General features: G+C 45.8%; 1 protein-coding gene across 2 annotated transcripts in view; it reads left to right on the top strand.

Moving 5' to 3' along the window:
• Window positions 1–23962, top strand: part of CNNM1 (cyclin and CBS domain divalent metal cation transport mediator 1) — a 58418-nt gene extending 34456 nt beyond the window's left edge. Inside the window, exons 7-12 of one of the 2 annotated variants that reach the window (XM_060641793.3) lie at window positions 1399–1461; window positions 9644–9807; window positions 19796–19979; window positions 20131–20280; window positions 21901–22002; window positions 22986–23962. In XM_060641793.3, coding sequence (XP_060497776.2) covers window positions 1399–1461; window positions 9644–9807; window positions 19796–19979; window positions 20131–20280; window positions 21901–22002; window positions 22986–23065 — 743 coding nt within the window. In that variant the 3' untranslated portion in view covers window positions 23066–23962. The remainder of the gene's footprint in view (window positions 1–1398; window positions 1462–9643; window positions 9808–19795; window positions 19980–20130; window positions 20281–21900; window positions 22003–22985) is intronic. The other variant, XM_060641794.3, reaches the window with a different exon arrangement.
• The last annotated feature ends 2760 nt before the right edge of the window (window positions 23963–26722 follow it).

Here is a 26722-nt window from a genome sequence, read left to right as displayed (position 1 = left end):
TCTTCAGAAGGAAAAAGAAATCGAATTAGCAGTATGGGTATGGAAATATTTTCTGTTGTCCACCCCCCCAAGCCCTCCCCAGTGTGAAATATCTGCCAGGGCCTCCACACCTCACAGTTGTCCCAGATGCGTCCTCAGCCCAGGGATCCAGCCACCTGGCATCTTTCACTGGCCAAGAACGTCAACCTGAAATCAAAGGAGAGCTTAAGGCAGTAAATTCTTCTAGGGTCTTGGTCTAGCAAACTACCCCTGTCCTCAAAGCCAGCCTGTAGCTTTATTAGCCTTTGAAGGAGATAAATGGGATTACAGATTTGCCAGAGCACTTGTCCTGGGACCTATGCCTCGGAATTGAACTTGAGGTTATGAGTAAGTCCCCCTGGTTTTCCTGTGTAGGGCAAAGGGAACACAGCCAGCACTGTCTCGTCTATCTTGGGTCTGATTGCCAAGAACCCAGGAGGACCACAGTGAGCCTAGAACTCTGAAGGAACCAGGCTTGAGCTCAGGGTAGAGGGAACGGCTGCCCACAGGGTGAGGTAGGCAGGGATAGACTGTCTCCCACCTGTTTGGTGGAGTATACATTTAATTTGCAGCCCAGGAAGCTCTAGGATGCTTCTTGAGACTATGGAGTTTCTTATTCCAGTATGTCTCACTACATTAGGAGCCAATATTCTTCGACATCTGGTGTTAGAGTAAATGATTATTAGGTAGGTATAAAGCTCTCCCACTCCCCTGCGTATATGGGTAATTTCAGTAAAATCATCTGGTGCAGCAGATAAGGCTACAGAAGTTGCATGTTTCGGTGTGCTGTTACCTGCAGACTGATTTCATTTAGTCCCCAAGGAAGGGGGCTCTCAGAATAATCGTGTAAGAACATGAAGACAGATTCCCAGACAGAAACACCCCTAGACCTAGCAATGCACCATTCTTCCCCAGTGCTGTGACCACCGAGGAGCTCCTAGGAGCCTGAGGCAGGAGGATTCCGCTTCCTTAAGGCCGCCCCTTGTAGGAGTGTGCACTTTGCTTTTAGCCTTCCCACAGGTCTGGCAGTTGGGAGAGCCTGGTGCTGATGCGGTGCTGGACGCCCAGTGCATTTGCTGGCTCAGAGAGAATGCCGCATACACACAGTCCCTGCCAGGACACTGCCTGTTCTTGACAGGTCTCATTCCCTCTAAGATTACTGCACATCTTTTCAGAAGACTTTCAACAAACTCTGTTTTATGTTCCTCCTTCTGGAGAGTGACTTTGTGAGAGGATGCAATTTCCCTGTTTTCAGAAGCGGAGAAATGTAACGTTGTGAAGATTCAAGAACAGCATGACTTACACACTTTGCTCTTTGTCTTTCTTTTATGTTTATCTTCCCTTTTGCATCTCACAAATCCTTGGCCCTTGACTCTTTAGTGCCTGTCTCTGTGTCTCGTACCTTCGCCTTCAGCAGAGGGGACTCTCTGGCGGGCTCCCCAGGTAAACATGCATGGGTGTTTCGGGTATCCGTAGATCCTGTAGGGTTCGCAGGAGGCCTTTGGTCTCTGTCACCATCCTGTGAGAGAACTAGTCTCTCCCAGCAGGCACGGCCATGACTAAGGCATAGCACGCCACACAGGTAACACTCATTTGCACATACAGCCCAGGGATTGCTGGTTCAATGGTGACACTTGGGTTCAGCTCCCCGGGATGTCTTTGTGTGTGTACAGGGAGAAATGATGGGCTGAGAGATGGTGTGAGCTTTCCTGTCATTTGTCTGACTGCAAAATGGAAGATGAGGAGTGCAGCAGGAGCGAAATAGAGACAATGGAATACTGTTCTTTATTACTACCTGTTTTTCCTCCACCTTTTGTTCTATGTGGTCTCTGCCTTTAGCTAACCCATCCTCCTCCTCCTCCTCATAATGTTACCCAGTAGTGACCATATTCTCTCTGGCCTTACTCATACAAAGAATATGTGTAAAACTTTCAAAACAACTTTTCATTAGGTTTAACCTCTGTTGTTAATTAAATAAAAGATGCTGGGTTTCTTTTTAACTGGGTCAAGCAGCTCCTCACAGAACTATATAGTAACTCAAGGACTGAGTAGAATGTAATACATCTAAATAAGCAATTAAGTGTTTGTATTGTTTTCATCTCGAGAGGTTGCTCTCTTAGGCTCATGGAGTAAGTAATGACGAAACCAAGAATTTACTTGTTAAAAGTTAGAATGTGAAAACACAGTCCAGTTCCCTGTATCCTCCACATCTGTCTCCCTTATCCCAATGCTACAGTATGATTCTGAGGCCTTATCATAACCTCAGTCATCAAGAATCCAGTTATGTTTTGCTATCTGTACAGTAGACCCTCAACTTTCAAAAAGGCTATGCCCTGACACCCCAAGCCCCCAAGTTTGCAATTTCAGAAATATTTATGTTGACTCCTGCTTTCTCCCAAATCACATTTTTCCCATCAAAAATCATCTGGTTCCCATGTTTATCTGTACAAGACAAGTCAGTCACCTTCTCAGATTTCACCAAGGTTTCCTCTCTCACTTAATGGTGATCTTCCACCAAGAAATAAAATTTTTCTCACTTTGTGAGAGCTCATGCCTTCATGATGACCATAGGCCAGCTCAGTCGATGTGGGATGCCGGGCTGGTGCCTTCACCAGCTAACTGGTCTGCTTCTGCCTGCCGGCACAATTAGAAATGACCACATCATGGACCTTCAAGATCCTTCACACTCAGGGAGTCTCAGCAAATGAAGAGTGTGTTATGAAGTTTCAGCTGAAACGGAAGATGCACATTTTTCAACCAAATAGGATCAAAGCAACATTGTAGTCTCCTTTTAAATAACCCTCAGTTAACCAGACAAGCCAGTTCATTTTAACTTTCCGGTTAAAGGAAGGTTCACTCTAGTTCATTGATATTTATTATGAAAAACTTGATGGTAACCCAGTTGTCAGACCAAGATGAGGGTGATTCGTTCCTGCTGTGTGACACACACCCCCTCAGGAGCTGTTGCTACTTCTAATGCAACCCTCGTTCGTGCCATCTGCCCCTGAGAGCTCTTTTAACCATCCCGCCTCATTTTCCATGACTGGCTGTTCAACCCAAAGGAAACTGGCAGGCCACACAGCATGGCCAGCTTCTTCCAACCTTCGGTTTACCTCTGCAGAGTGGAGCAGTGACAGTGCAGGAAGAGGAAAGAAAAGTCATGGGTGCCTTGCTTCTCCTTTGATTCTTTCCTCCTCACCTCCTTTCATCCAGTCCCCTTTTGCCTGGCCCCATACTTGATTTATGATCCAGATACAGTTATTTACATATATTACGTCTTACCCCCATCTTACACAGAGGAGTTGAGAAATCGTGGAAATCAATAGGGCCTTTAAGTTTAAAAAGAACTCTATCATTTTATTTGATCCCCACAACCACCGTAGGAGATGCGAAGGAATTATTGTTGGAAAACAACAGATAAGGAAACAGGCTCCGAAAACTTTAAGCCATCGATCAGTATCACAGGTGTGGTGACGAGGTGGAAGGGTGAGGACTGGAATCCAAATCTCTCTCTATTTTTTAATTTTACATTTATTTTTTTCAAATTTTTCCAATTGTTTTTTATTCTTAACCAAAGTTTCCAATTGGAAAGAATAAGTTACAGGAATCAAAGGCAGAGCATACTCACATGCAGTCAGTGATAGTGTGATACTGATGTAATGAGACAGATGGTGGCTACCCTTGTGAACACAGCATCAGATATAAACTTGTCATCAGATATAAACTGAGTTGTACACCTGAAACCAGTATAACCGTGTGTCAGCTATACTCAAAAAAAGAAAAAAGTTTCCAGTTTTATTGAGACATAATTGACATACAACATTGTGTAAGTTTAAGATGTATGTGATATATACGGGTATGTATTGCAAAATTCTTTCTTATTTTAAATCCCAGTGTAGTTAATGCACAGTGCTATATTAGTTTCAGGCGTACAATATGGTGACACGTGGCATTTAAGAAACAACAAATGAGCAAAGGGAAAAGAGACAAATCAAGAAACAGACTCTTAACTATAGAGAACAGTTCAGCTGATGGTTAACAGAGGGGAAGGGGTGAAGGAAAGAGGGAAATAGGTGATGGGGATCAAGGAATGCACTTGTCTTGATGAGCACCCAGTGATGTATGGAATCCAAGTCTTCTAGGTCCCGCTCTCTTATTGTCTGGACCTGGCTGCCCCTCTGAACATGGGCATTTTGTGCCGCCTAGAGGGCTGTGACTTATTAGCATTTTGAAAGCAGTTGTGCTAATGAATTATGGTGCTCACAGTGGATGGAGGCCACCAGTCCCTGTGCCAAATATTGCCACCATTGTCCATAGCAGTTTCTTTCTATTTGAACTTTAGGTTTGAAATAAGGAGAGCGGAGTGGTTTTGTACATTGCTTCTAGTGCGTGATGTAGTTAGCCAGCTTTGCAGGTGCTTTCATTTAAAAAGTAAACTTCTGATCAACCCACTGAGAGTACACGGCTCCATTGCAGTTACCATTCCCTCTCCCCAGAGTCATCCATTTTTTATTTCCCCAGGGGAGATGATTTTGAGTTCCCCATGACAATCCTTCCAAATCCACAAAAGCACAGAGGCAGGAGAGAGGTCAGAAGCAAGGAGTCTTTTTCAGTGTTCAACTGACCATCTGAAATGCGCTTTGAGATCGATGGGGACAGTTTCCTCCCAGAATATATAGGGAGTCTCTAAAAATAATCCTTTTACTTTGTGAAATGTGGTAAGTGGAAATATTCCTTTGGTTTGGCTTTTGTGTAGTAAACATTTGGGAACCATTAAAGCTCCATGTAATGTGAGCGAGTTCATCTGGGCTCCTAACTCGGGCTGATTTGCAGAGTTCACATTATAGCTCTGACAGAGAGCTTTTGGCATTTGGTTGTCTGATGTTGAATATTACCCCAGAATGATGAATTTTAATATTCCTAGTTTGTACTATTCTAGGTCTATGTAATTAAGCTCCCCATCCAGTCTGGGGAACACAGATGGCCCATGGCACAGTGACCATGACCAAAGAGGGCTGTTCCCCCTTGCCCCTCACTGATGCTCCAAAAGATAGAAGCAGGAAGCCACTGAAGCCTACTTTCCCCTTGGATCCCCAGACTGAAAAGGGAAGTGGGGTATTCTTCTGTATCATGGGTTCTGCTCCAGGTACAGGTGTCATGAGTGAGGCAAGTGTCCCAGAGCTGTGTATAGAGTCATGGGGCCCCATCTATCGGTGCAGAGGAGATTCCATCCAGCCCCAGTTACAGTGTAAAGTCCTCTTCTGCCCCCTCTCCAACCCCACACCCAATTTTACCCCAGGGCCTTCTCCACCCAACCTCAATAACTCTAGCTTACTATCTAGGACAGATATCCCTTGTAGACTTACCATGAAAGGGCTGTAGGAATGAGGTCTATCACACTTCTCCCCAGCACTTAGGAGTCTAGAGCAGAAAACCCTGCTCCCCACCGCCCAGTCTCTCCAGGGCCAGCTCGAGGGTGTAATATAATAGCAACAGTGAACAAGGGATATGTTGGCTGTTCCCTCCTGTTGAGGGATTCTGTGGTCAGTTTTATGATCACTGTTTGATCAGTCCCCTCTTAGACCTCTCTGACTGTAGTTAGGATTTTCCTCTTTACTCCCCCAACTGGGCCCCTGCTCTTAGGAAATGCCAAGGGGAATTATACAACTTGAACTAGTTTGCCATGCTGCTGGGACACTCGTCTGTTACTGATTTCTTCTCTTTTTTTTTATTAAAAGCATTTCCATTCCCCTTGCTCAGAAACCTCTGAGTGTATGTGCACAATTACCAAGATGCCGAGTCATCAGCATCCTACCTATTGAGGAATGTCAGGCTCTGGGACATGAAAACATTGATCTTGCACAACACTCAGATGAGCTGGGACTTTCTTTGTCATGAAATGAGGGCTCTTTTCCTTTTAAAAATTGCTTTTATAGGCCTGACCCTTGTAAGACAGTTGTATCTTTTGGTGTTGGGAATCCTTTGGGATTTTGAATAAACCTTCAATAGCATTGTTCTGACTTTAAAAAACAAAACAAAACATGTTTCTCCTCCTAGCCCAACTGCGATCTTGCTTGCATGTGACATGTGGTCCCTGTGAGTGACAGCAGAGTGGCAGTGAGGACAAGAGCCCTGGGGGGAACGGGGATATAGTGGTGGCCCCTGTGTCCAACAGTGTGAATGTGGTTCAGGCAGAGCCTTCTATGGATGGAAGTGGTCTAGTACATAGATGGGCCTGTGTTTCTCTGCCATCCTTCTGGAATGTGCCTGGGATTGTGATATAAGGGATGAGGCTGTGGAACAGCAAATGTGGGGTATGTCAAGCCTGTGTCCCACCAGGCAAAGTGGATGGTTATCGGGGAGAGATGGTTATTTCTCAGGGAAGCTGCATGCACAGCCCTGCTCACACTCTGTCCCCTTGTTCCAAATGGACTTGAGGTAAGGTAGGGTAGGGTACTTGACCACCAGGTCAGGGTAGGGTTTTCCACACTCCACGCACACGACAAAGAAGCCCCCCTCCTGCAGGACTGCTGGCTCTGCTTTTCCACAGCAGCTCCCCTGAGGAAGCACCATCGACTTACTTAGCAGCCACCACCCCAGAAAAGCCACAGAGGGTCTGGCCACACCAGAACCCATCAGCTTGTTTTCAAGAGGCCAGAACGAGAAATGAAATGCATACTTTTCTGCCCAATCACCTGGGTGCTTTGCTCTGTTCTTTGTGGCACCACCACTGTCCTTCTCAGTCCTTGGTCACTGTGGAGGGGGGTCTGGCCTGCCATCAGCCAGTGGATAGGTAGGGCCCTAGAGACCTGAGTCCAGGATTCCTGGTTTTACATGCTTTTATTAAACAGACAAAGTCCTCATTTTCCCTGTGACCTCTTCCTCGAGTTACTGGGCCAAAGCCTGAGGCCTCTTGGTACCCTGGATTCTCACTGCCCACTCTCTGACTCTCTCCAGCTACAGTTTTGGAGTGTCCTTCTATCCACCCCTAGCTTCTTGGAGAAGTCAACTTCCCCAGAATGGCTTTAAGTTGCAAAGGAAAGGCTTTCTAATCCAGGATGATTTGAGAGCTCTGAAATCTTTTTTTAAACAAAATTTAGATTCTAAATAAAACCTCTTCAGTGGACCCTTAGGTGCTGATTCATTTATTCTGTACATTTTTATTGAGCACCTACTCTAGGCCAGGCACAGTGCTAGGTACTGGGTGTACAACAATGACCAGAAAAGACCAGGTCTTTGCCTTCATGGAATTTAGCACTGAACTGCGTAGACGTAACAAGTACAAACACATAATGAATTAAAATGTGTGAAAAGTACTTTGAAGGAATGAACAAGGGACAGTGATAGAAGAAAACGGGAAACCTCAGTTCAGCCAAAGTCTTCAGAGAAGTTGGCTTTCAGCTGAGACCTAATGACTGAGAGCCAAGCAGTGGGGGTGGGGGTGAAAGGGGCAGGGTGGGCAGTAGAAATGCCATCCTCTGAGGTGGTGAGGAAAGGGGAACACTTGCATGGTTGAGAGGAGCAGAGCAAGCAGGGGAGGGGAAGAGAGTTCCCAAGATGAGACCAGACAGGAAATCGGGAGTCAGGTCATGGGGGACATTAGGGATGAAGCAAGGAATTCAGATTTTATTCAGACTAAATAAAAGAAAGCTTATTTAATGTGCTTCTGGCAGCTGAGGTGATCATAAGCTTATAAGCAGAGAGATGGGACTGCAGTCCAGGTAAATGGGACTTGAGTGGGGACAGACATAGATGCCCAAGGGCTTATTATGTCAGAAGTAGTAGAGGTGAGAGGGCCTGGTGTGGGACTGGGGAGCGGCAGGAGTCAAGGGCACCCCCCAGGTTCCTGGTATAAGTGACAGAATATATGTAAAGGGCACTTACTGAGAAGGGGAGGCTGGAAATAAAATCCTCAATTCTATAATCCTATCAAGGCAGCGATTGTTATGGCTCTAATGAGAAAAAATGATTCAGCCTATTGTTATTTTACCCTTTGCACTAGTTTGCCAGACAACAATAACAGCTTGCAGCTAAACAGACCATCAACCCTCAAGGACTCAGCTCCAAATACATGCTAATCAATTATCTTGATTGATGGCACCATTATCTCAGGAGACAGAATTAAATTCCCGAGGTCCTGCCCTAGAAGAACAAGGAGCGGAATCTCTGAGGAAGTGGACTCTGCATTTGAGCCCCTGAACTAAATCTGTGTCAGGAGAGGCTGACGGCACACCCTCCCCTTTCTGGGAAGAAATGCAGAGTGGCATTTGTTGGGAAGCAGAGGGGTGGAGGGGGCTTGACAGTCTCTCCTTCAGGTTTATTCTGCGGTTGAGATTCTGCTAGGGTCACCACAAGACCCTCTCTTCCATTGATCTGGGGAAGATAGTTCACACAATCCATTTTGAAACCAAGTGATGTGGTCTTAATTGAACTTTCCCTGGGAATGTTTCTTGAAAGTGGTTAAAAAAAACAAAAAAGCAAAACAAAACAAAACAAAACTGACTCTGAACATTGAGATGCCTTTGACAGAAGTCCTGGGGGTTATTCCAGTATTCTGTTCCCCCACCCCCACTTAGGCCTAGAGGGAATCCTGCCCTAGACACACTTCAGAGGACCCCCGTTTAGTCCTTCTTAGTCCCAGCCCTCCATGTAGGTGAGGAGTTCATAGGACCAAAGAGATGTGCCCACTGAGAGCCCTTGTTCTTCCTTCGGGACCACATTTCAGATACAGAATCCTGAAATTCCTCACCTAAACCTCCCGGTGGGGGCACGGGGGGGCAGATAAGGAGGCTGGGAAGCCCCTAGGGTAGGGGCCATTTGTCTCCATACAACCCTGTTTTATGTTTTATATTTTAGCAGAAAACTCTAAGGAGTTGGAGTTGGCCTTCCAGGTTATGTTATGTTATGTTATGTTATGTTATGTTATGTTATGTTATGTTATGTTACATTGCGTTACGTTACGTTACGTTATGTTATATTATGAAGGTATAGTTGTCAAGGACAAGGATAGAACAGATTTTAACAGTTTATTCATGTGATTTGAATAGGTACCCATGTGATTGAATAGGTCTGTGGGTCTCCATTTGTCCAGTGTCCTGCCAGTGTTAGGGCAGACCTGAGTTATCCCTGCCAAAATGGCTCACCGTGGCAAGGGTTGGTTCTATGTGCTGTCAAACCCAAGGCCTTTGCCTTTGTAAAATAAGGTTCGTGAACAGATATTATATCCTGATAGAGGATCTCATGCTTTGGAGTAGCTAACCACGCTCACAGCTCGGTCCTCATCTCCAGCACTTAACCCAAAGACCAGAACTGAGAAAGGCTGTGGACCCCTCTGCCCCAGCCCCTCCCTGGTGGACGTTGTGGGGAGCAGGAGAAGCCTGCGCAGAGTGGAGCCGTGAGTTCCTGTAACAAACTGAGCATCTGGGCTCTGACGGGAAGGGTGAGGGCCTGGTTCTACCACCACCTAGAAGTCCTGTGGGCCCTTAGTAAACAACACCTCTCTCTCTCTCTCTTTCTCTCTCTCTCTCCCCCTCCCTCTCCCCATCGCTCTTTCTGTTCTCCTGTCTTTTCTCCCCACCCGCCTCTCCTTGCCTTTTCTCCCTCACCTCTCCCTCACTGTCTGCAGTAAACCGGTCCCCTTCTCGCTGCAGCGGGTTGAACCGCTCTGAGTCTCCAAACCGCGAGCGCAGTGACTTTGGGGGGAGCAACACCCAGCTGTGCAGCAGCAGCAACAACCTCTACACTCCCGACTACTCAGTGCACATCCTCAGCGATGTGCAATTTGTGAAGGTAACTGTCCGGGGAGGGCCATCCTCGGCTTGCCAGCCGGCTGGGGAAGCAGGACAGGATGTGCAATCCAATGCGCCAAGATAACGCTGGGTGCTAATTGTTCCCTGGCTTTACAAGGACCCTGTTTTCGGTTAGCTTGATTACTAATTTGTCACTCTTTTAAGATCTCCTGATCCCCATTTTTTGTGTGGGGAAACTGAGGCATAAACCAGTGCGGAATTAGGTTGCCTGAGACAAGTTGCCAGTGAACTGTTTCTTTTGAACCCCCTGCCATTGCCACCAGGTTGATTTGTTTTTCCGAGATAAATTTGCAGGTGATTAATAAACCAAGTATATGGAAGAAACCATGCTGTGATTTTCCATAAGATAGTATATTTTTATGTCTTTCTGTTTCAAGTCTAAAATGCAGTTTGGCAGGTATGTTAAGCAAAAACCCTTTGTGTAACCATTACACCCTTAGCAATCACTGAGCTCAGTGGAGCTCGGAACATCCATCACTTTGCACATGCAGGAGAGAGAGGCCACAGTGCTCATTGCCTTGTAGTTAAAGGGTAGGGGGGCCATTGCTTCATACCTCACATTAAGATTGGTATTGCACAGAACCCTTCTAAAATGTCCTCCTTCTCGTGCTTTGATAGGTTTTATTTGCTAGCATTCTGCAAACTGTTACATGCCTGGAGTGAGCCCCATTTATCCAAGTCCAACAAAACACCCAATGAGTTGAGTTGGTATATCTTGTCCAGTCGCAGGCTGGATTATGAGAGATATATTTATCACAAAGGAGGGAGGAGGTTCTCTCCTTCTGTCCAGAACACAAGCTCTGATAATTTGAGAGCAGTGTGCACTGCCTGGCTTTCTGTGTTCCAGAACTCTGCAGATACCCTGAGGTGAAGATAGAAACATAAAGATAGAAAGTTACCAAAGGGAGGGGCTGAGCCTGGAAGGTGGGGTGGGATAATAACTGTTTGTGGGGTGCTCTGTGCATGCGCTTTGGGACTCCTTTGTCTGAATGATCCAGGTGGTCTGATCACCACCCTGTCAGGTAGATACTACTGTCATAACCATTTTAGACATGAAGACATTGGAGCTTGAGGAGTCTAAGGTCATATGGCTGGTGAGTGGCAGAGCCAAGCTTTGGAATTCAGTCTCTCTGTCTCCAGAGTCCAAACCCTCAAAACCCCAGTCTTTAGGAAGAGTTGTGGGAAATCAGAGTTGAAGGAGCCCCAGGAAGAAATAACTTGTGGCAACTAACCCAGCAATACTCATGGGTGTCTGTGACTGGGGACACTTAACAAATCTAATGTGACACTAAAGTTAAACCTCAGAAAACTGAAGTCCATGATTCTCCTCCCTGCCTCCTTGTCCTGAAGCCTTCTCATTGCAGGCCTTTCTCAGAAGTGGAGGTAGGAAAAAAATGAGAACAGAGAAACTCTTCTGGGCTAGCTCTTCCTGGTTTGTAGTACTGCTCACATGGTTTGTGGAAAAAGAACTTGAAAGTCACAATATGAGTAAGCGGTTCAACAAATATTGACTGAATACCTACTCTGTGCTTGATATTGACAAGATACTATGGTGAACAAGACCATAAGCTCCTGCCTTCCTAGAGTTTCTGTGCTAGGAGGGGGACAGAGAGAATAAACAAGTAACCGCATCATGAAGAACCTAATTTCAGGTAGTGATAAAGGCTAGGAAGGTAACAAACAAGGTAGCGGGATAAACAGTGATTGGGCAGAGCTGGCAAGGGGTTTCCTTTAGGAATGGTTATCAGAGCAGACTGACAAAACAACATTTTTTCTGGGACCTGAAAGGGGAGGGGAGGAGAATGTTCAAGAGAGAAACCACGGAGGCAGGAAAGAGCTCGGTGGTTCGTGGATCTGAGTGCTGGTACGCAGCGTGCAAAGACAGAGGCCGGCATGAAATGACAGTGGACGGTCAGCAGCAATGTTGTCTGGCATCTTTAAGCCAGAGGAAGGCACTTCATTCTATAAGTGCACTGGGAATTTTCAATTAAGTTTGTTTCTTAGGTCTTCCCATTTGTCTTAGTTCAGGCTGCCATAACAAATAGTCATAGACTGGGTGGCTTAAACAACAAACACTTCTTTCCCACAGTCCTGGAGGCTGGAAGTCCAAGTTCAAGGAACCAGCAGATCCAGTGTCTGGTGAGAGCCCACATTCTGGTTTGCAGATAACCATCTTCTCCTTGTATCCTTACATGGGGGAAGAGACAGAGACAGGAAGCAAGCTGTCTTCCTATTAGGACACTAATTCCGTTCGCGTGCGCTCCACCCTCAGGACCTAACTTCTTCCAAAGGCGCCCCCTCCACATGTCATCTCGCTGGGGGTTAACATTTCAGCATAGGAATTTGGGGCGGGGAGCGACATAGACTTTCAGTGCCTAATGTTATATATATCCTAAGTTTAGGAAATCAATATGAAGATTTTGCTTGCTGGTTTGGGGAGGAGAATGAATGAGAATTTGAGGCATCCTATTTAATGACAACTGGTGAGCCCAGAGTTTTCTGGAACGTGTCTAGGTGTGCCTGGATTGGGGAGCACTCTCAGGGGATGTATTGGACAGCTCCACAAAGAGGAATGTGTTAAGATGAATACCTGGAATGGAGTTTGTAAGGATTTTCTTGAAACTTACAGACGAGCTCATGGATATCCATGCCTAGAACATAAGGAAAGGGGACATTCTACAGCTAATGAGGAACATAAAAGGGAAGTGTCTTTCCTGATGTTGAGAACCCCAAACCCGAGGTCAGTTCTCAGGTGCAGGTGTCATCCTTTTGGTCAGGCCAGAGGACTTTGCTGTGACCCAGGGCGGCTAAGTGGCACAGAACATGGTCCCTTTTCCCACCTCGACATGTTGACATTGAGAAGACTAAATGTCAAAAGTAGAAGTTGAGGGGAGGTTAGAAACCAATTAAAGTATTATTCAGAAACCTCCTTCAAATCCTTGCCGCAGTCTCTTAAAAACTTCAATTGTAACAATTCTATAGAAGGGAACTTTGGGAGTTCAAGCTCTTGTTTGAACGTGCACTTGTTTGTTTTATTTTGGTACTGGTTTTCTCTTTAAAAAAAAAAATATATATATATACATATATATATATATATATATGTATATATATATATGTATGTATATATAAGTTAAGTTGATGCCTTAGACTAAAGTTGAAAATTCCCTTCTGCTGATGTAATAGACTTGTTAGGGCTGCCCTTTTATTCCCCTCACCCACCTGCCCCCCTACCTTTTTAACAGAGGGGATGGTTTTGAGGAAGCTAAAGACTGTCGAAAAGAGGTGTCCTCATGGCCCAGGCTCCTGTGATTGGCTGCATGGAGAGCTTGCAAGGGGTTTTCATGTCCAACAAAAGTTCCAGAATGTTATTAAGTCCGGAAGTAATTTGACTTTAAGATAAGCTTCAAAATTAGAAAGTTGTATCTAACGATTATCTGGGAGAGATATTAAAGCCACTATTAGTCATAGTTAGTAAATTATGAATGAAGGTACCAAAGAATCCTTATAAATTTTTTAACAATGCTTTTGGTAAATATCATCATTAAACTAAGACTATTTGGCAGATGTCTTATAGTCTAGATTGTGTAACCGTGACCAAAATGCCCCATCACCATCTGGTGGCAGAATCCCTAAATTGCAAGATGGTGTTGTGAGAGATGAACTTCATTAAATGATAGGAGTCATCACACTGGTTGAAGGTTAACTTCTGGACATGTTGGCTGCCAACTCAAAATGTCCAAAAGTGTACAGTTACTTCGGTTAGTTTCAAGATAAACAGGTCTCCATTCCTTTGTAATTTAGAGGATGCTTGAGTTCCTAACTGGCTACCGTGTAAGAGAAGACAATTTGAACTCAAGCTGCACTAAGAAATGCCTGTATCTACAGCAATAAAGAGAGAATAAAAACATGTTGGCTTTTGAGCAGTGGTTTGACTTCCTCAATGAGCCAATCAGTAGGTTGAGCATTAACGAGGGATCTAGACACCAGTGGCTATACTAAGAAATGTAAAACATATCCTCTGCCTAATGAGTTTAAAATCTAGTAAGAGAGAAGAAATGTAGGTTAAGCAATAGTGACCAAAGCAGGGTAGTATCTAATTGATTAAGAGTTTGTGTGACACTTATTTTAAGCACTGTATTGCTGCAAATGGACCAGACCTTTAAGAATTAGGAAAGAACAGGAGGAGGGATACCAATAAACAGGCGTATGGAAGATGAGTAAGCACAGTGCATTCAAGGGAGTGTGAAGAGAGAAGCTGGGCTGGCCCAGTGGTTCTGCGTGCACGAGCAGTGGGAGCACCATTGGGCACAAGGCCGGATTATCAGAACCGGGCAGAGAGATTCAGGTTGATCTGGTAGACCTCTGCTGCCCAACACAGTAGCCAGTAGCCACATGGGGCTGCCAAACACACTGAATGTGGTTCGTCCAAATTAATGTGCCGTGCATGTAAAGTACACGTTGGATTCCAAGGACTTAGTACAAACACAGAATGCAAAATTCCTCATTAATACTTTTATATTGATTCCATGTTGAAGTGAAATTGTTTTGGATATGTTGGGTTAAACGAAACACTATTAAAATTAATTCCCTCTATTTGTTTTTACTTATTTTTAATGTGACAAGAGAGTTTTCAATTACTTATGCAACTCATTATATTTCTATTGGACAGTACTGTTTTAGATAGTAAGAAATTCTCAGATGGTTGAACAAGAGAAGCAAGGTGATGAAAAGTGATGCTTGAATCAAAAATGTGAAAAAATAGTAACAATAAAAGAACTGAATTTAAAAAAAATAGTAATGCTTGAATCTAGAAAATGCAGCTGGTGAGAGGTTGTTTCCTGAACACATTTTCTAGAGTGGTGCCTTATCAACAATTTCTTTCAAGGTGACAGATTGACATGTCGGTAGTTTATGATTATGGGTTTTTTTAATATATATATTTAAAAAGAGGAAGCATTGTGAAAACAAGGCTGTGAGACTTAGGGAGAAGGTAACTAGTGGGTAGTGCCTTTCCTTCTATACAACCATCCACCAACAGTATAGGCCCGTCCCCAACCTCTGCCCCTACCCCTGTACTGGGCAACCACCCTGCTCCCCCTACGCAGAACCATGCTTCTTCCCTCTAATGTTAGGTCCTGGCCGTAGCTGTCTGAATCTTCCCTCTAACATCATTGACAAGTGGTTATTTAACATCTGTGTGAATGCCTCCACGACACGGAACTCAGTACCTTATAAGGAAGGAGTACATTTACTCAGGATTGTTACCAGATGTAATGCTTTATTCCCAGCTCGTTCTTTTGCTCCAGAACAATGCTTAAAGAGGGTTAGAGTTCCCGGATCCTTGCTCCCAGGTTCCTGAAGGGACATATCACTTTTTCTTAAGAACAAAGAGAGAATGGTACAGCTCACTGTGCATGTGGCCTGGACAGAACCTGTCCAGAAATAAACTAAATACAGCACTTTGCAACACTCCTGAGAGGCTTCTAGCTTGGGCAGATCAGCTAATGTCCCAACTGAGCCCATAAATCCATCTCACAGTCAAACAAGAACACACCCCCTTCCTTCTCCCTTCCTCCCGTCTTCCCCTCACTCATCATCTCTGCCTCTCCATCTTCCTTTTGTCATTGTCCCTACTTGGAATCTCCTTCCTTCCCCTACTTTGTCTTTCACTTTATTTTCTTAGTTACGGATTTACTTCCCTAAGACCTCATCCTGCCTTGACAGCACCTCCACTCACTCCTACTCCGGGGGCAGAGGGACCATTGCTCCTGCCCCTCCCCCACCTCATGATGTGCCATGCACAGTTTAGATGAAATGAGATGATGATAGAGTTGATGCCTTTCTTCGAAATGTATGCCCATTATAGAGTTAACTTGTGAGAGATCGATGTGGACGTGTTTTAAACAGTCATTTCTAACAGTTGGATGGCAGGTTCAGTGGCGTTATCTCATTTTCACTGGGCCTCTGTTACAGGCCAGCTTGAAAGTGGCAACACTGGGACTAAACTAGAAGCCAAATCTAAACTAACTAGTTAACCCAAAAAGAGTAATATCAAGTACTCTGGTGAGCTTATCGAGTCGTTTAGGAAATGTTTCTGTCCTTTAAGCCAGAAGAACCTGTAAGACTCTAAAGAAAGCTCCACCTTTGGGAAGCCCATGGACACATTAGAGAATTGGGTTTGATGGTGACACTGGTTCCAGTTGTGTGCCAGCTGGTTTTCGGTCATCAGATGCCTATAGACCCCAAGCTACAAAGCAGTTATTGGGACACCTCCTCTAAAGGATTGTGAAAGACAGCCTAGTGCAGCCAGGCACACCCACTCACAGTGCAGAGCCCAGGCTGAGATCGTTGTCCCTGAAGAGCAAGACTAAAGGCCTTTAAACTACAATATCCAGGCTACAGGGGCACCATTGTTAGGCTCTGGAGTTTCTCCCTCTGAAAACTTGGAGCTTCATAGTCTCACTTCCCCTGCCACCTCCCTGGCTCCCATGAGTGAATAGCACTTTCCCAGGCAAAAACCCATACAGTGGGGACAGTGCCCTGGCTAGGACTCTGAAAGCTTGCTAACTGTCAAACTTGAGGCAATCCCTCAACATTTCTGGACCTCATTTTCTTATTTGTAAAATGGGGATCAAAAGAGCCCTCATGCCTACCCAACACAGTCACTATGAAGAGCAAAGGGGTAACACATACCCAAGTGCTCTGTAAGCCATAATATACCCTATGGATGGAAGGTTCCACCCTCCTATCCCAACCTCTACCTGCAAGAGCAAGCTCTTATGGGTTAGTAACACTAGCACTAGACCTCCCACCCACATCCTAAAACCTAATATCAGTTCCATCTCTTTTATGAAATTGATAGCACTTCCAGTAATATATATGATTTCCAAAAATGATATATAATACTTTAAATAAGAAATTAAAAAGAAATTGCAAACCAATTCGGTGAAAAAGCAATAAGGCATGAGTTTGTTACCGTAAGTAAATAATAAATTTATCTGTGAGCTTCCTGGTCATAAAAGCAAAGAGGGCAAACGTAGTGGACATTTGTGTTCTCATCAAGTATATCATTTTTCTAGAGAAAGGAACTTTTTCCTGGCAGTAATTTCTTGAAGTATTTATCAAATGGATTACTATAGGACTATGGAAGACATCAGAAAAAAATAGTACATATTGGCCTCATCTGCAAGTTTTGCCAGTTTATGTTCTTCATATGGAGCTTTTTTTTTTAGTTCAGCCCTGTATGCAAGCTGGGGGTCCACTATGAAAATCAAACATCAGTGAAGGCAACTATTAAGGGGAGTGTAGATAATAATTGGTTACAGGGGCATTTCCAAGAGTCCAGAGCATTGGACTCACCCGTGGTGTGAATTGGGATCACCTGGGGAGCTTTAAATAATCCAGATGTCTGTGCCCCACTCTCAGAGATTTGGATATAATTGCTTAAGGGTGTTGCCTGGGTATCAGGATATCTTAAAGCTTCCCAAGTGATTCAAATGTGCTGCCAAGGTTGAGAACCACTGTCCCGGGAGGCATGAATAATTAGCGTGTCACTTTGATCCTTTCTCTGAAACACTGCAAGTCCCTGAACCATCAGTATGGGCAGCATCACTGTCAATTGATGGTGAAATCTCTAATACACGCCTGATGTTCTGTGATTGACTCAACGTAAGGTTTTAGTCTGAGGGTAGGCTCCAGAGTTGACATCTCTTGGGGAAATTTTGGAACCTGATTTCTCACTTCCCAACAAAGGGGGCTGTAAAAGTCTACAGTAACATTGAATCTATTGAAGACTTTAGGCAAATGCTAAGTTGAGACCCCCATCGTTGCATGCCATAAAGCAGAGAACATGCCATTTGGGCCTGAAAAATATCAAAGCCAGTTAACACTTTGCCACTTTATCCATTTGAATCCTTTAAAGGATTCAAAACCTGAGTAGGAGGACTGTGTTTGATTTTAACTAGGTCTTAAGTCAGTGGTGCTCAGAGTGCAGTCTCCAAACCAGCTGCATCAGCATCACCTGAGCACTCGTTAGACCTGCAAACTCTCAGGCCCTACTCCAGACCTAGCAAATTAGAAACTCTGAGAATGGGGCCCAGTGATCTTGTTTTTCACGAGGCCTCTGGGTAATTCCGATGCTGAAGTTTGAGAATAACGGTTTTAAACTATCAAGAGAACTATCTTTGTCCCCTCTAATGGGCAGTAGTATAGCTAGAAGCTTGGGATCTCTGCATGTGGGTCTCCCATACAAAATGCAAAAGGACATACATTCTTAATTGGTGTTTTGTGATTAGATTAGTTGTGCTTGGAATTAGCTCGATCCTCATGCGAGACATCCTGAAGTTTGTTAGAGAAGAAAAGATTGATAATGTCCAACAAAGTAATGAGTTCCCAACTTGAGGGGAAATAGAAGATTTCTCTTTATGATGAGAAAACATTGCCTGAATGGTTGTCGTGGCTAGATATTTTGGTGAAGATTATAACCTAACATTCAGGATGAGTGCTAAATTTTTAAACATTTTGGGGTAGAGGACCATAGGATCTAGAAAATGTAGAAAGAACATCAGAGGATAATAAAGCAGAATAAAATACTCAATAAAAGTGACCAGAGCAACAGCCTGTACAGAAAGGAAAGGAGAAACGTAGGTGTATGAGGAAAGCAGAAGTGGGATGAGCCAGAAGTGATGGAGAGTCACCCCCCTGAGAATGTGAGTACTGAGCTGTCTAGGATTGACTCCAGGACTTCAGTTTGAGCATCACCCACAGCCCCCAGGGAGGCCAGGCATCCAAGCCACCAGGGAAGGGAGGGTCTAGAGGGCAGGTGCTGGAGAGTGGGCAGTTGACAAGGGGCCACTGTTAAAAGAGCCCTTGCCAGAAACCAAACCAGCTTCAAGCCGCCTCCGTTCCAACGTGGAAATCTTAACCATTCCCTCTCCTATTACCAGCCACGCATCCTTACTGTTCCAACATGTAATACCAATCCTGCCCCGAAAGGAAAGGGAAGGAACATGAGCAGTGTGTGGTTTTGCCTGTTCTCTAGCTAAATGCAGTGAAGAAGGGAGGAAAACATTTGAGGTGACCATAGTGCTTGAGAAGACATGGTGTGGCACTATGTGCCATTGTCACTTTTCACCCCGTGCCATTCATGGATTCATGGTAGCACATTTCTATCCTGGGTGGCACAAAAACTAGCTAGTTTTTACTGGACACAAGGATGCGAGGCATGAGTCTGCAACATACACCCAGAGAACAGAGATGACAGATAAACCTTTCTGTATTCCAGAAAAGACATTTGATCCATGTTGTTTCCTTCCTGGAATTATGGGAATTCCTTTCTGGTCTGGCTAAGCCTGATTCTCCAGATGCTTTTACTTGTGGGTGAGGCTTGACACATCAGGAAAGTCGCTAGGAAGACTCCCATGATCTCATGAAGGAGCTTGGAGAACTCTGCTGTGGACTTTTCCCACATAGGAGCATGATCCCACATCCGGTGGCGGGCCAAGTCCAAATGAGAAATGACTGTGCGCTCTCAGGCCTCAGCATCCAGCTTCCTGACAGCAGGACGTGGAGCAGCAAAGCTTCCCTCACTACACTCCCTGTGGACCCTTAGGAAGAGGTCCCTTGACAATAGTGGAAGCACGTACTTAAAACTTCTCTGTGGGCAAGTACTCTGCTACCTGAAGGTGCCCTCCAACATCCTCCGAGGCTCAGGAGAAGGCTTGGCTCCTCCAGGGGCACTGTGGAAGTCCAGAGCCAATAAAAATGACAGTGGGGATTCATTGTCCCACAACTGCTAGGCTGGTACAGCTTGGGAAAGGACCCGGTTCATGGATCCTCGCCCACAGAGGTCAGGGGTTCCAATGCACCCTAGCAGGGCTGCTTCTGAGCTCGGAGAGGCTGACCACATCCAAGGAGGGCTCTGTCCAGCCCCTCTTGAGCTTCCTCCCCTCTCTGCCTCTTCTTTCTAGATCACTCGGCAGCAGTACCAGAATGCACTCACTGCCTGCCACATGGACAGCTCACCCCAGTCCCCCGACATGGAGGCCTTTGCTGACGGAGACTCCACCAAAGCCCCTACGACCCAGGGTACACCCCAGACCCCCAAGGATGACCCTGCCATCACCCTCCTGAGCAACAGAAACAGCCTGCCGTGTAAGTCCGTTGGGTGGATGGGCTGGGCTGCCGCGGGGTGAGGGCAGCCCCACCTTCCTCCTTCAACCCTGCCCAGAGCTGCCATCCTGTAGCAGTTGGAGCCGCAGGTCTTCTCCAGAGCAGATGGGCACACGCTTGCTATCCTCCCCAGGCAGCCGCTCAGATGGGCTGAGAAGCCCCGGCGAGGTCGTGTACCTGAGGATGGAGGAGATGGCCTTCACCCAGGAAGAAATGACGGACCTCGAGGAACAGAGCACACAGCAGCTCTCACTGTCTTCTGCAGCTATTCCTACGACAGCAGGTCGGGCAGGGAAATTGGGGTCATCACCGTCGGGCACTGGGATGCCCCGGGGGAAAATCAAGGAGGGACCCCAGCCCCCATGTAATATTACCACCTCCTCACACAGTGAGCGAGGAAGGGAAACACACTTTTCTAAGTGCCAACCCCTCACCAGGCCTGTCGATCCATTCTCCCAGGAAGACCATATGTAGGGTGGTGTTAGGAGCTAGGTTTCCATCTGGATTCAGATCTTGGCTCCTTCATTTAGGAGCTATGCGATTTTCAGCAAGTTACTTTAACCTAAGATGCTGTTTCCTTATCTTAACAGATAAGTTTCTTCCTTGTGTTAATAGATGTAAACCGTGGTGGCTAGGTCATGAAGTAGCTTGGGGCATAAATGAAATAGCTTATACAGAGGGTGTATCGCAGTGCGTGGTACCATGCTCTGTATTAGGTAGTTCTTAGAGACCTGCCTTACAGATGAGGAACCTGAAGTCAGCCAGCACTCTTACTGGCAGCACTCTTCCCCTCTTTTGGGCCAGAGGAGGTAATCTGTAGAACTTGTCCTGAGTTCTGAGAGCATATCATCACTGAGTCTCTCAACGCTTCTGTCTTGGCAGTGGTGTTGCTCTGAGCTCCCAATGTCCCACCTGTCCTGAGATCCTCCTGTCCTTGCCCCACTGAGATCTACTTCCCCAGGCCTTCAGCAGTGCCTGTGCCCCCACACCTGCCCTCCCAGACCTGCCCCAGTCCATAGTCTGAGACCCCTTGAGTCCAGAGCAATGACCCAACAAGTGCTCATCAATTTTTGCAGTCAGTACAATAACATATTTGAACTTGTGGCTAACTCAGAATATCTGGGACATACATAAACACCATGCAAGGACCGGAATTTAGAACTGGTGTTCTTTTTCTCCCTCACACACTGAATTCAGTAGCTAAATCATGTAGCAAGAAATTGTATCAAAGGAGTAAGAATGGAGAAAATAGTCTTTGGAGTTCATCTAGTCCATCCTCCTTGTATGACCTTGCATGCGGACCCTGAGGCCCCGAGAAAAGACTTGTCTGGTCTATATACTGCACTAAAAGCAGGATCAGCCTCATAGCTTTGCGTGCAGTGCTGTTTCCACCACCCCACTCTGCCTCCCAGGTCAGGTTCTTACCTCACTGGCATAAAGGGCCTGGGCCTCTTCCTGGCTTTGAGATTCTGTGCCTCTCTAAATCCCCACTGGGTTCGGTGGGAAAGATAACAGATGTGTGCTTAATTGTTACTGAGTCCTGTGATTTCCCAGGGTCTGAGTAAGTATCCCCACCTCAAGGTCCTCAAATGTGCTTTCTGTCTGGCAAAGATACTGAACAGAGAACATCTTGTCCTCTTCATCTCTCTCCTGCCAAATAACGTTTATATTGTTAGATTCTCGCTCCTGGTCTCTTTGTTCCTTTTGTGGCACTAAACTGCCCTTTGCTAACTAATGAGAGCCAACAGCTTCCTGGACATCCCCTCCTGTTACAGCCACCACTGCCTTGGCTCTGGTTTTGAACTTTCACCTGCTGAGGAACATCACTCACAATCACCCTTCCTACATCCCTGGGTGTGTAGGTTGGGAAGACTTGAGTTCTTTCTTCTTTCCTTTCTCTCAGCATCAGATAGTGAATGTTGTAATATCAACCTGGACACAGAGACCAGCCCCTGCAGTAGCGACTTTGAGGAAACCGTGGGCAAGAAGCTGCTGAGAACCTTGAGTGAGTAGCTCTTCGCCTAGATGAAAGCCTCCCACCAGCTAGTTAGTAGAAAAATTATGTTAGGATATTACCCCTGGAGGAAGAACCATTGACTCCTTGTGGGAACCTAATGAGGTATAATCATGGAAATCTGTAACAGGGCTTGGGCCAGTACTGTGCCCTTGATAATGGGGAGGGGGGGGATGCATCCCATTCAGTTGGCTGTCATCTAGGACAGGAGTCTGCAAGCCATGGCCATGGCCAAATCCTGGCCTCCCTCTCCTGCCTGTACTTGTAAATAAAGACTTACTGGATCGTAGACCCATTTGTTATCTATGGCCACAATAGCAGAGTTGAGCAGTTGCAACAGGGACCAAATGGCCTGCAAAACCTGTAAGATTTACTGTCTGGTCCTTTAAAGAAAGAATTTGTGTCCTGGAGACTCAGTAGAAAGGAAAGCAGTATCTTTCATGGAAGGAAGTCAATAGCAGAAAAATACTCCTCCCTAAAAACAACAGAGCTGGGAACACATTGCCCTTCCATCCTTGAGGACAATTGTATGATTACCCCACCTGCCCCAATGCAGAAAGAAGGTTGTTTCCAAGCTACAGAACGCAGGTGTGTGGGAATGGCCCCCAGCTACACCCACCAAAACCCTGGCTCATGGAACACCAAAGGCTGTGAGACCAGCCTTCTCACAGGAGGTGTCTGCCAGGCAGTTGGGCCTGGTTCTGAGGAGATGGAAAGACCTGGTTCTGAGGCATTACCTGCGCTTTACTCAATCCTCTTGGGAAATCTCCATTCCACTGGCACTAGCCTGGCTTTTTGGAGATGTCATCCCAGGTAGATGTAAATATGCTGATATCAACACCAGGATGCAATGCAGATTACTTTCTGCAAAACTGTCAAGGGCTTTGCCACCATTTCCGCATCTGTTTTGGAGAGAGTCCATATCAAGGAATGTCCTCCCAGCCAGAGATTGATCCTTACAAATTGTTTTTCAGGTGGTCGAAAAAGGAAGAGGTCACCTGACGGAGAGAGAGCCTCTGAAGAGAACTCCAATTTAATGCCTCTGATCACATGACAGGGCAGACAGTGTTTGCTGGGTGTATGAGATTCAAGAGCTTTGAGGGAGAACCCACCCTCCCATCTTCTGTGTCTCCCGAGGCCTCCCACAGGTGACAGAGCATTCTGCTTTCCTTACCACCTCTTCACCCCTAGCAGTCAGTTTGGCAGATTTCCCCTTGTTGCCTCCAGTTTGACTCAGAGCCTTGCTGTGCCCATCATGGATGGAGGGGCCTCCGGTGGAACATGCTAGAAATGATCTTCTCCATGGCACAGTCTGGGACTGGAGAAGAAATGACCCCAAGCTGACAATGCCACTCTGGGACCCGACTCCCTTTTTGTTCTTTGGGATCCCCCCATGCCATATTTCATGCTTAGCTTAGCTCAGAAGGCGCCACCGACAGACAGGCATATAGGCGGCTGGAGCAGCAGGTATGAAGGTCAGTTCAGGAGATACACCAAGAGTTTCTCCAGGACTTTAGAGCTGTGGGACTCGGCAACGGTGGCATGTGATGTTACAGAACAGAAAACTGTCGGTGACCAGTTTCCTGTTAGATAAGGATTCTAGCAGCCTGGGAAGTGTGTCTCAGCTGGAATGGAAAGACAATGAGATGGAACATCAAGTCACCGTCTTGCCCAGGGACACATCTTTTTGGCTCCCTATCAGCAGTTATCAATCCATCAATAAATCTGCTCTGGAAGAGAAGGAGCAGAGAACAGAGACCCAGTTGGGAGCCAGAGATGGAATTTCAGGTTTTAAGTTCAAATCAAAGCAAACAAACAAAAACTTATGTAGAAAAATTCTAAGCTGTTAAAGCAAGTATAGCCATGACAAACCAAAGAGTGCCCAGGTCAGCCAAGAAGGATGCAAGCTCTCATGGGACTTCAATGTGCATTAAACAGGAACATTGAAGAATCGCTGTCCTTTTTCATCTGTTCCCCCCACTCCACCCCTTACTCCTCCCCAGCAGGTCAGCTAAGTGTACTTCACTCCAAGAATTTACTAGATCTCTTTTCACCCGGATGATGGGGCATAGTCAATTCCAAGTATGGCCACTAGATGGCGAAATAACTCCACATTCCTAGTTCAAGAATAAAATCACTAATCACACAGATCACTAATCACACAGCCAACCAACCTTTGGGAAAATGTAGAAATAAGTGAAGGTTGTCTTTGGGACACCTGTCTCCCTTTCTGTCTCCCATTCCCTGAGTTCCCTCAATCAGGGATCCAGGGATCCAGTGATCCCGTGGTGCCTGCTCAATCTCCAAACCTTCCCCTGGGGTATACTATCCAGGCTTACCCCCTCTTTCCCCCCAAACTGTCACTCCCACACCCCCATACCCATTCAATCAGTAATCACACGGAGAGGGAGGGAGACTGATAATTCATTCCTCTGGGTTATTTGCATCTCAAAAGAAAATGCTTACCCATAGGAATCTTTAACTCAGGGGTTCTTAATTTAGGGGTCAGTCACCCCAGGGGTTCCATTACTGGACTTCAGAGGGTCTATGAAGCCCGTAAGACTGTCAGAATTTAGTGTATGTGTTCTTATGTGTGTTTTCCAGAGGGCTAAAGCTTTCATGAGATTCTCAAATGTCTCAGACCCACAGAGTTAAAAACCACTATTTGAACTCCGTGGAACTTTCAGCCCAAAGTTTCTGCAATGCAGAGTGAAGTGAACAGTGGGCAGTTCGAGACAGATACAAGTGGTCTTCTCTAGTGTCTAGCAAATCAATGGGGAAAGCTAGGACCTGCCAAGAAGTGGAAGTCTTCAGAGATCCTTGGCACAACCTGGGGTATTATACCACACCCCCACACGTTTGTCCCTACTTCCCCACCAAACTAGAGCAGATGTTGCAGACAAGAGGGCCACAGCATTTGGAAGCAAAGATTTTCCCACTGGAGATGCTCTTTCCAGCAGTGTATGCCTGACTTCTCACCCCTTGCTCAGTTCTGCCTGAGGCCCAGCAGTGCATGACTCCTAGGTGATTCCACAGCTGCCACCTACTCCCAACACCTACTCTTGCCTAATAGGAACTGGCAAAGTGTCAGCCCTCAGTGCCGGGCACCTCAAACCCAAACCGGTGAACACCGAGTTTCAACAAGAACTGTCATTGTGCAATTTTCCTGCCCAGCTGGCCACTGGCCCAAGGGGGCCTGCCTGGCTAGTCTTCCTGTCATTATTGCTTAGGCCATGGGGCTCAGGCCACTGCTGTTGCATACACCCATCCCTTTGCAAATTCCCAAAGGAGCCTGTCACCACTCCCCTCCCTATTCCCCACTCTATTCCCCAAGATTTCCTTCAGGTTAAAAAAAAAAAAAAAAAAAAAAGGATTTTAAAATAAAGCATTCATGAAGGCTTAATTGTAAATAATTTTTAAATAAAATGAAAATGCTTTTCCTGGAATGTTTTTCTTGCCCCTGAAATAGCTCAGTTATCAAGTGGTTTCACATTTGAGATGCTGGTTGGGTCGGAGCACACATGGAATGGTCTCACCTGAGGCCCACCTGCCTCAAGAGGCAAGACTCTCAAGGCCAGGTGCAAAGCTGTACTTAAGGTTACAGGAAAGCGCGGGTGCTCTACTTTGGAGGCCAGATGGGTAAGATTTTGCTGGAACAAATGCCAGCAATGGAAAGTAAAACCCAAATGAGAAGCCCAAGTGTGAATGAGGACAGGAAGTACAGAGCAGATAATGAGAAGGGGCTGGCATTTGTTGAACCCACGTGATGGGTGAGGCACTGGGCTGGGCACCTTCCAACTTCAAGGTCTTGGGGGCCAGACCCGGGAAAGCCCCTGAAACAATGTGTTGGTCCACACTGGCTCCCTTCTGCAGACCCTCTGGAGAGGAACCAAAGTGGCACAAATCCAGTGTTTTCCAACCAAAGGCTGAGAAAAGGAACAGGGGAGAGCTAGGCATATTGATCAATTTTCAACCAACTAACACAAGGAGGGAGCAGCCAGACAGGTAAGAGGGTGTGTTTGGGCATTTAACATCTTTGTGGAAGGAAGGTTGGGATTTGAGACTTAGGTCAGTTAGTGGCCTATGGACAATTTGAGACTCTCCAGTCTGTTAACCCTACTAGCAATAATAAATGAAAACACCAGCTATTTTGGTGAAGTCTTTATGTGCCAGGTATTGTGCTAGGTATACATTTACTCATTTCTGTCTCAAAACCCCCCTGTGAAGGTTTTAGTCTGTGAAACAGGCTCTGAGCCATCAAGTGGCTTACTCAAGGTTACGCAGCCAGGAAGTGGCAGGCCCTGGAGGTAAGTGTCCTCCTCTTGAGCAAAGGAAACGGAAAAAAAAAAAACAGTCCTACCTCTGAACTTCGCAGGGCACACCTGCAGAAGAGGCCCTGAGAAGCCCTACCGCAAAATCTATGGAACTCACTAAGCCCAGCTTTTGCCAAACTTTAACACAAAACCCTTTTTCGGGTGAGCATGGGGACAATGGAACACACTGAGAGAAACACTAGCCTATATGCCAGGGTAGAATGAGAGCCAAATTCCCATTGATTGGGGCTTTCTTTTATGCAAAAAAATATTTCAGCATTTTGGTAGGGACGTTCTGGTTTAAAGAAGTGTTTTTTTTTTGTTTTGTTTTGTTTTGTTTTGTTTTTTGAAGAGAAACATTTTAAATTTTTTTTAACGTTTTTATTTTATTTTTGAGA

Source organism: Panthera onca, chromosome D2, assembly GCF_046562875.1.
Source record: "Panthera onca isolate mPanOnc1 chromosome D2, mPanOnc1 haplotype 2, whole genome shotgun sequence".
Lineage (NCBI taxonomy): Eukaryota > Metazoa > Chordata > Mammalia > Carnivora > Felidae > Panthera > Panthera onca.
This window is presented reverse-complemented; position numbering and strand designations above follow the sequence as displayed.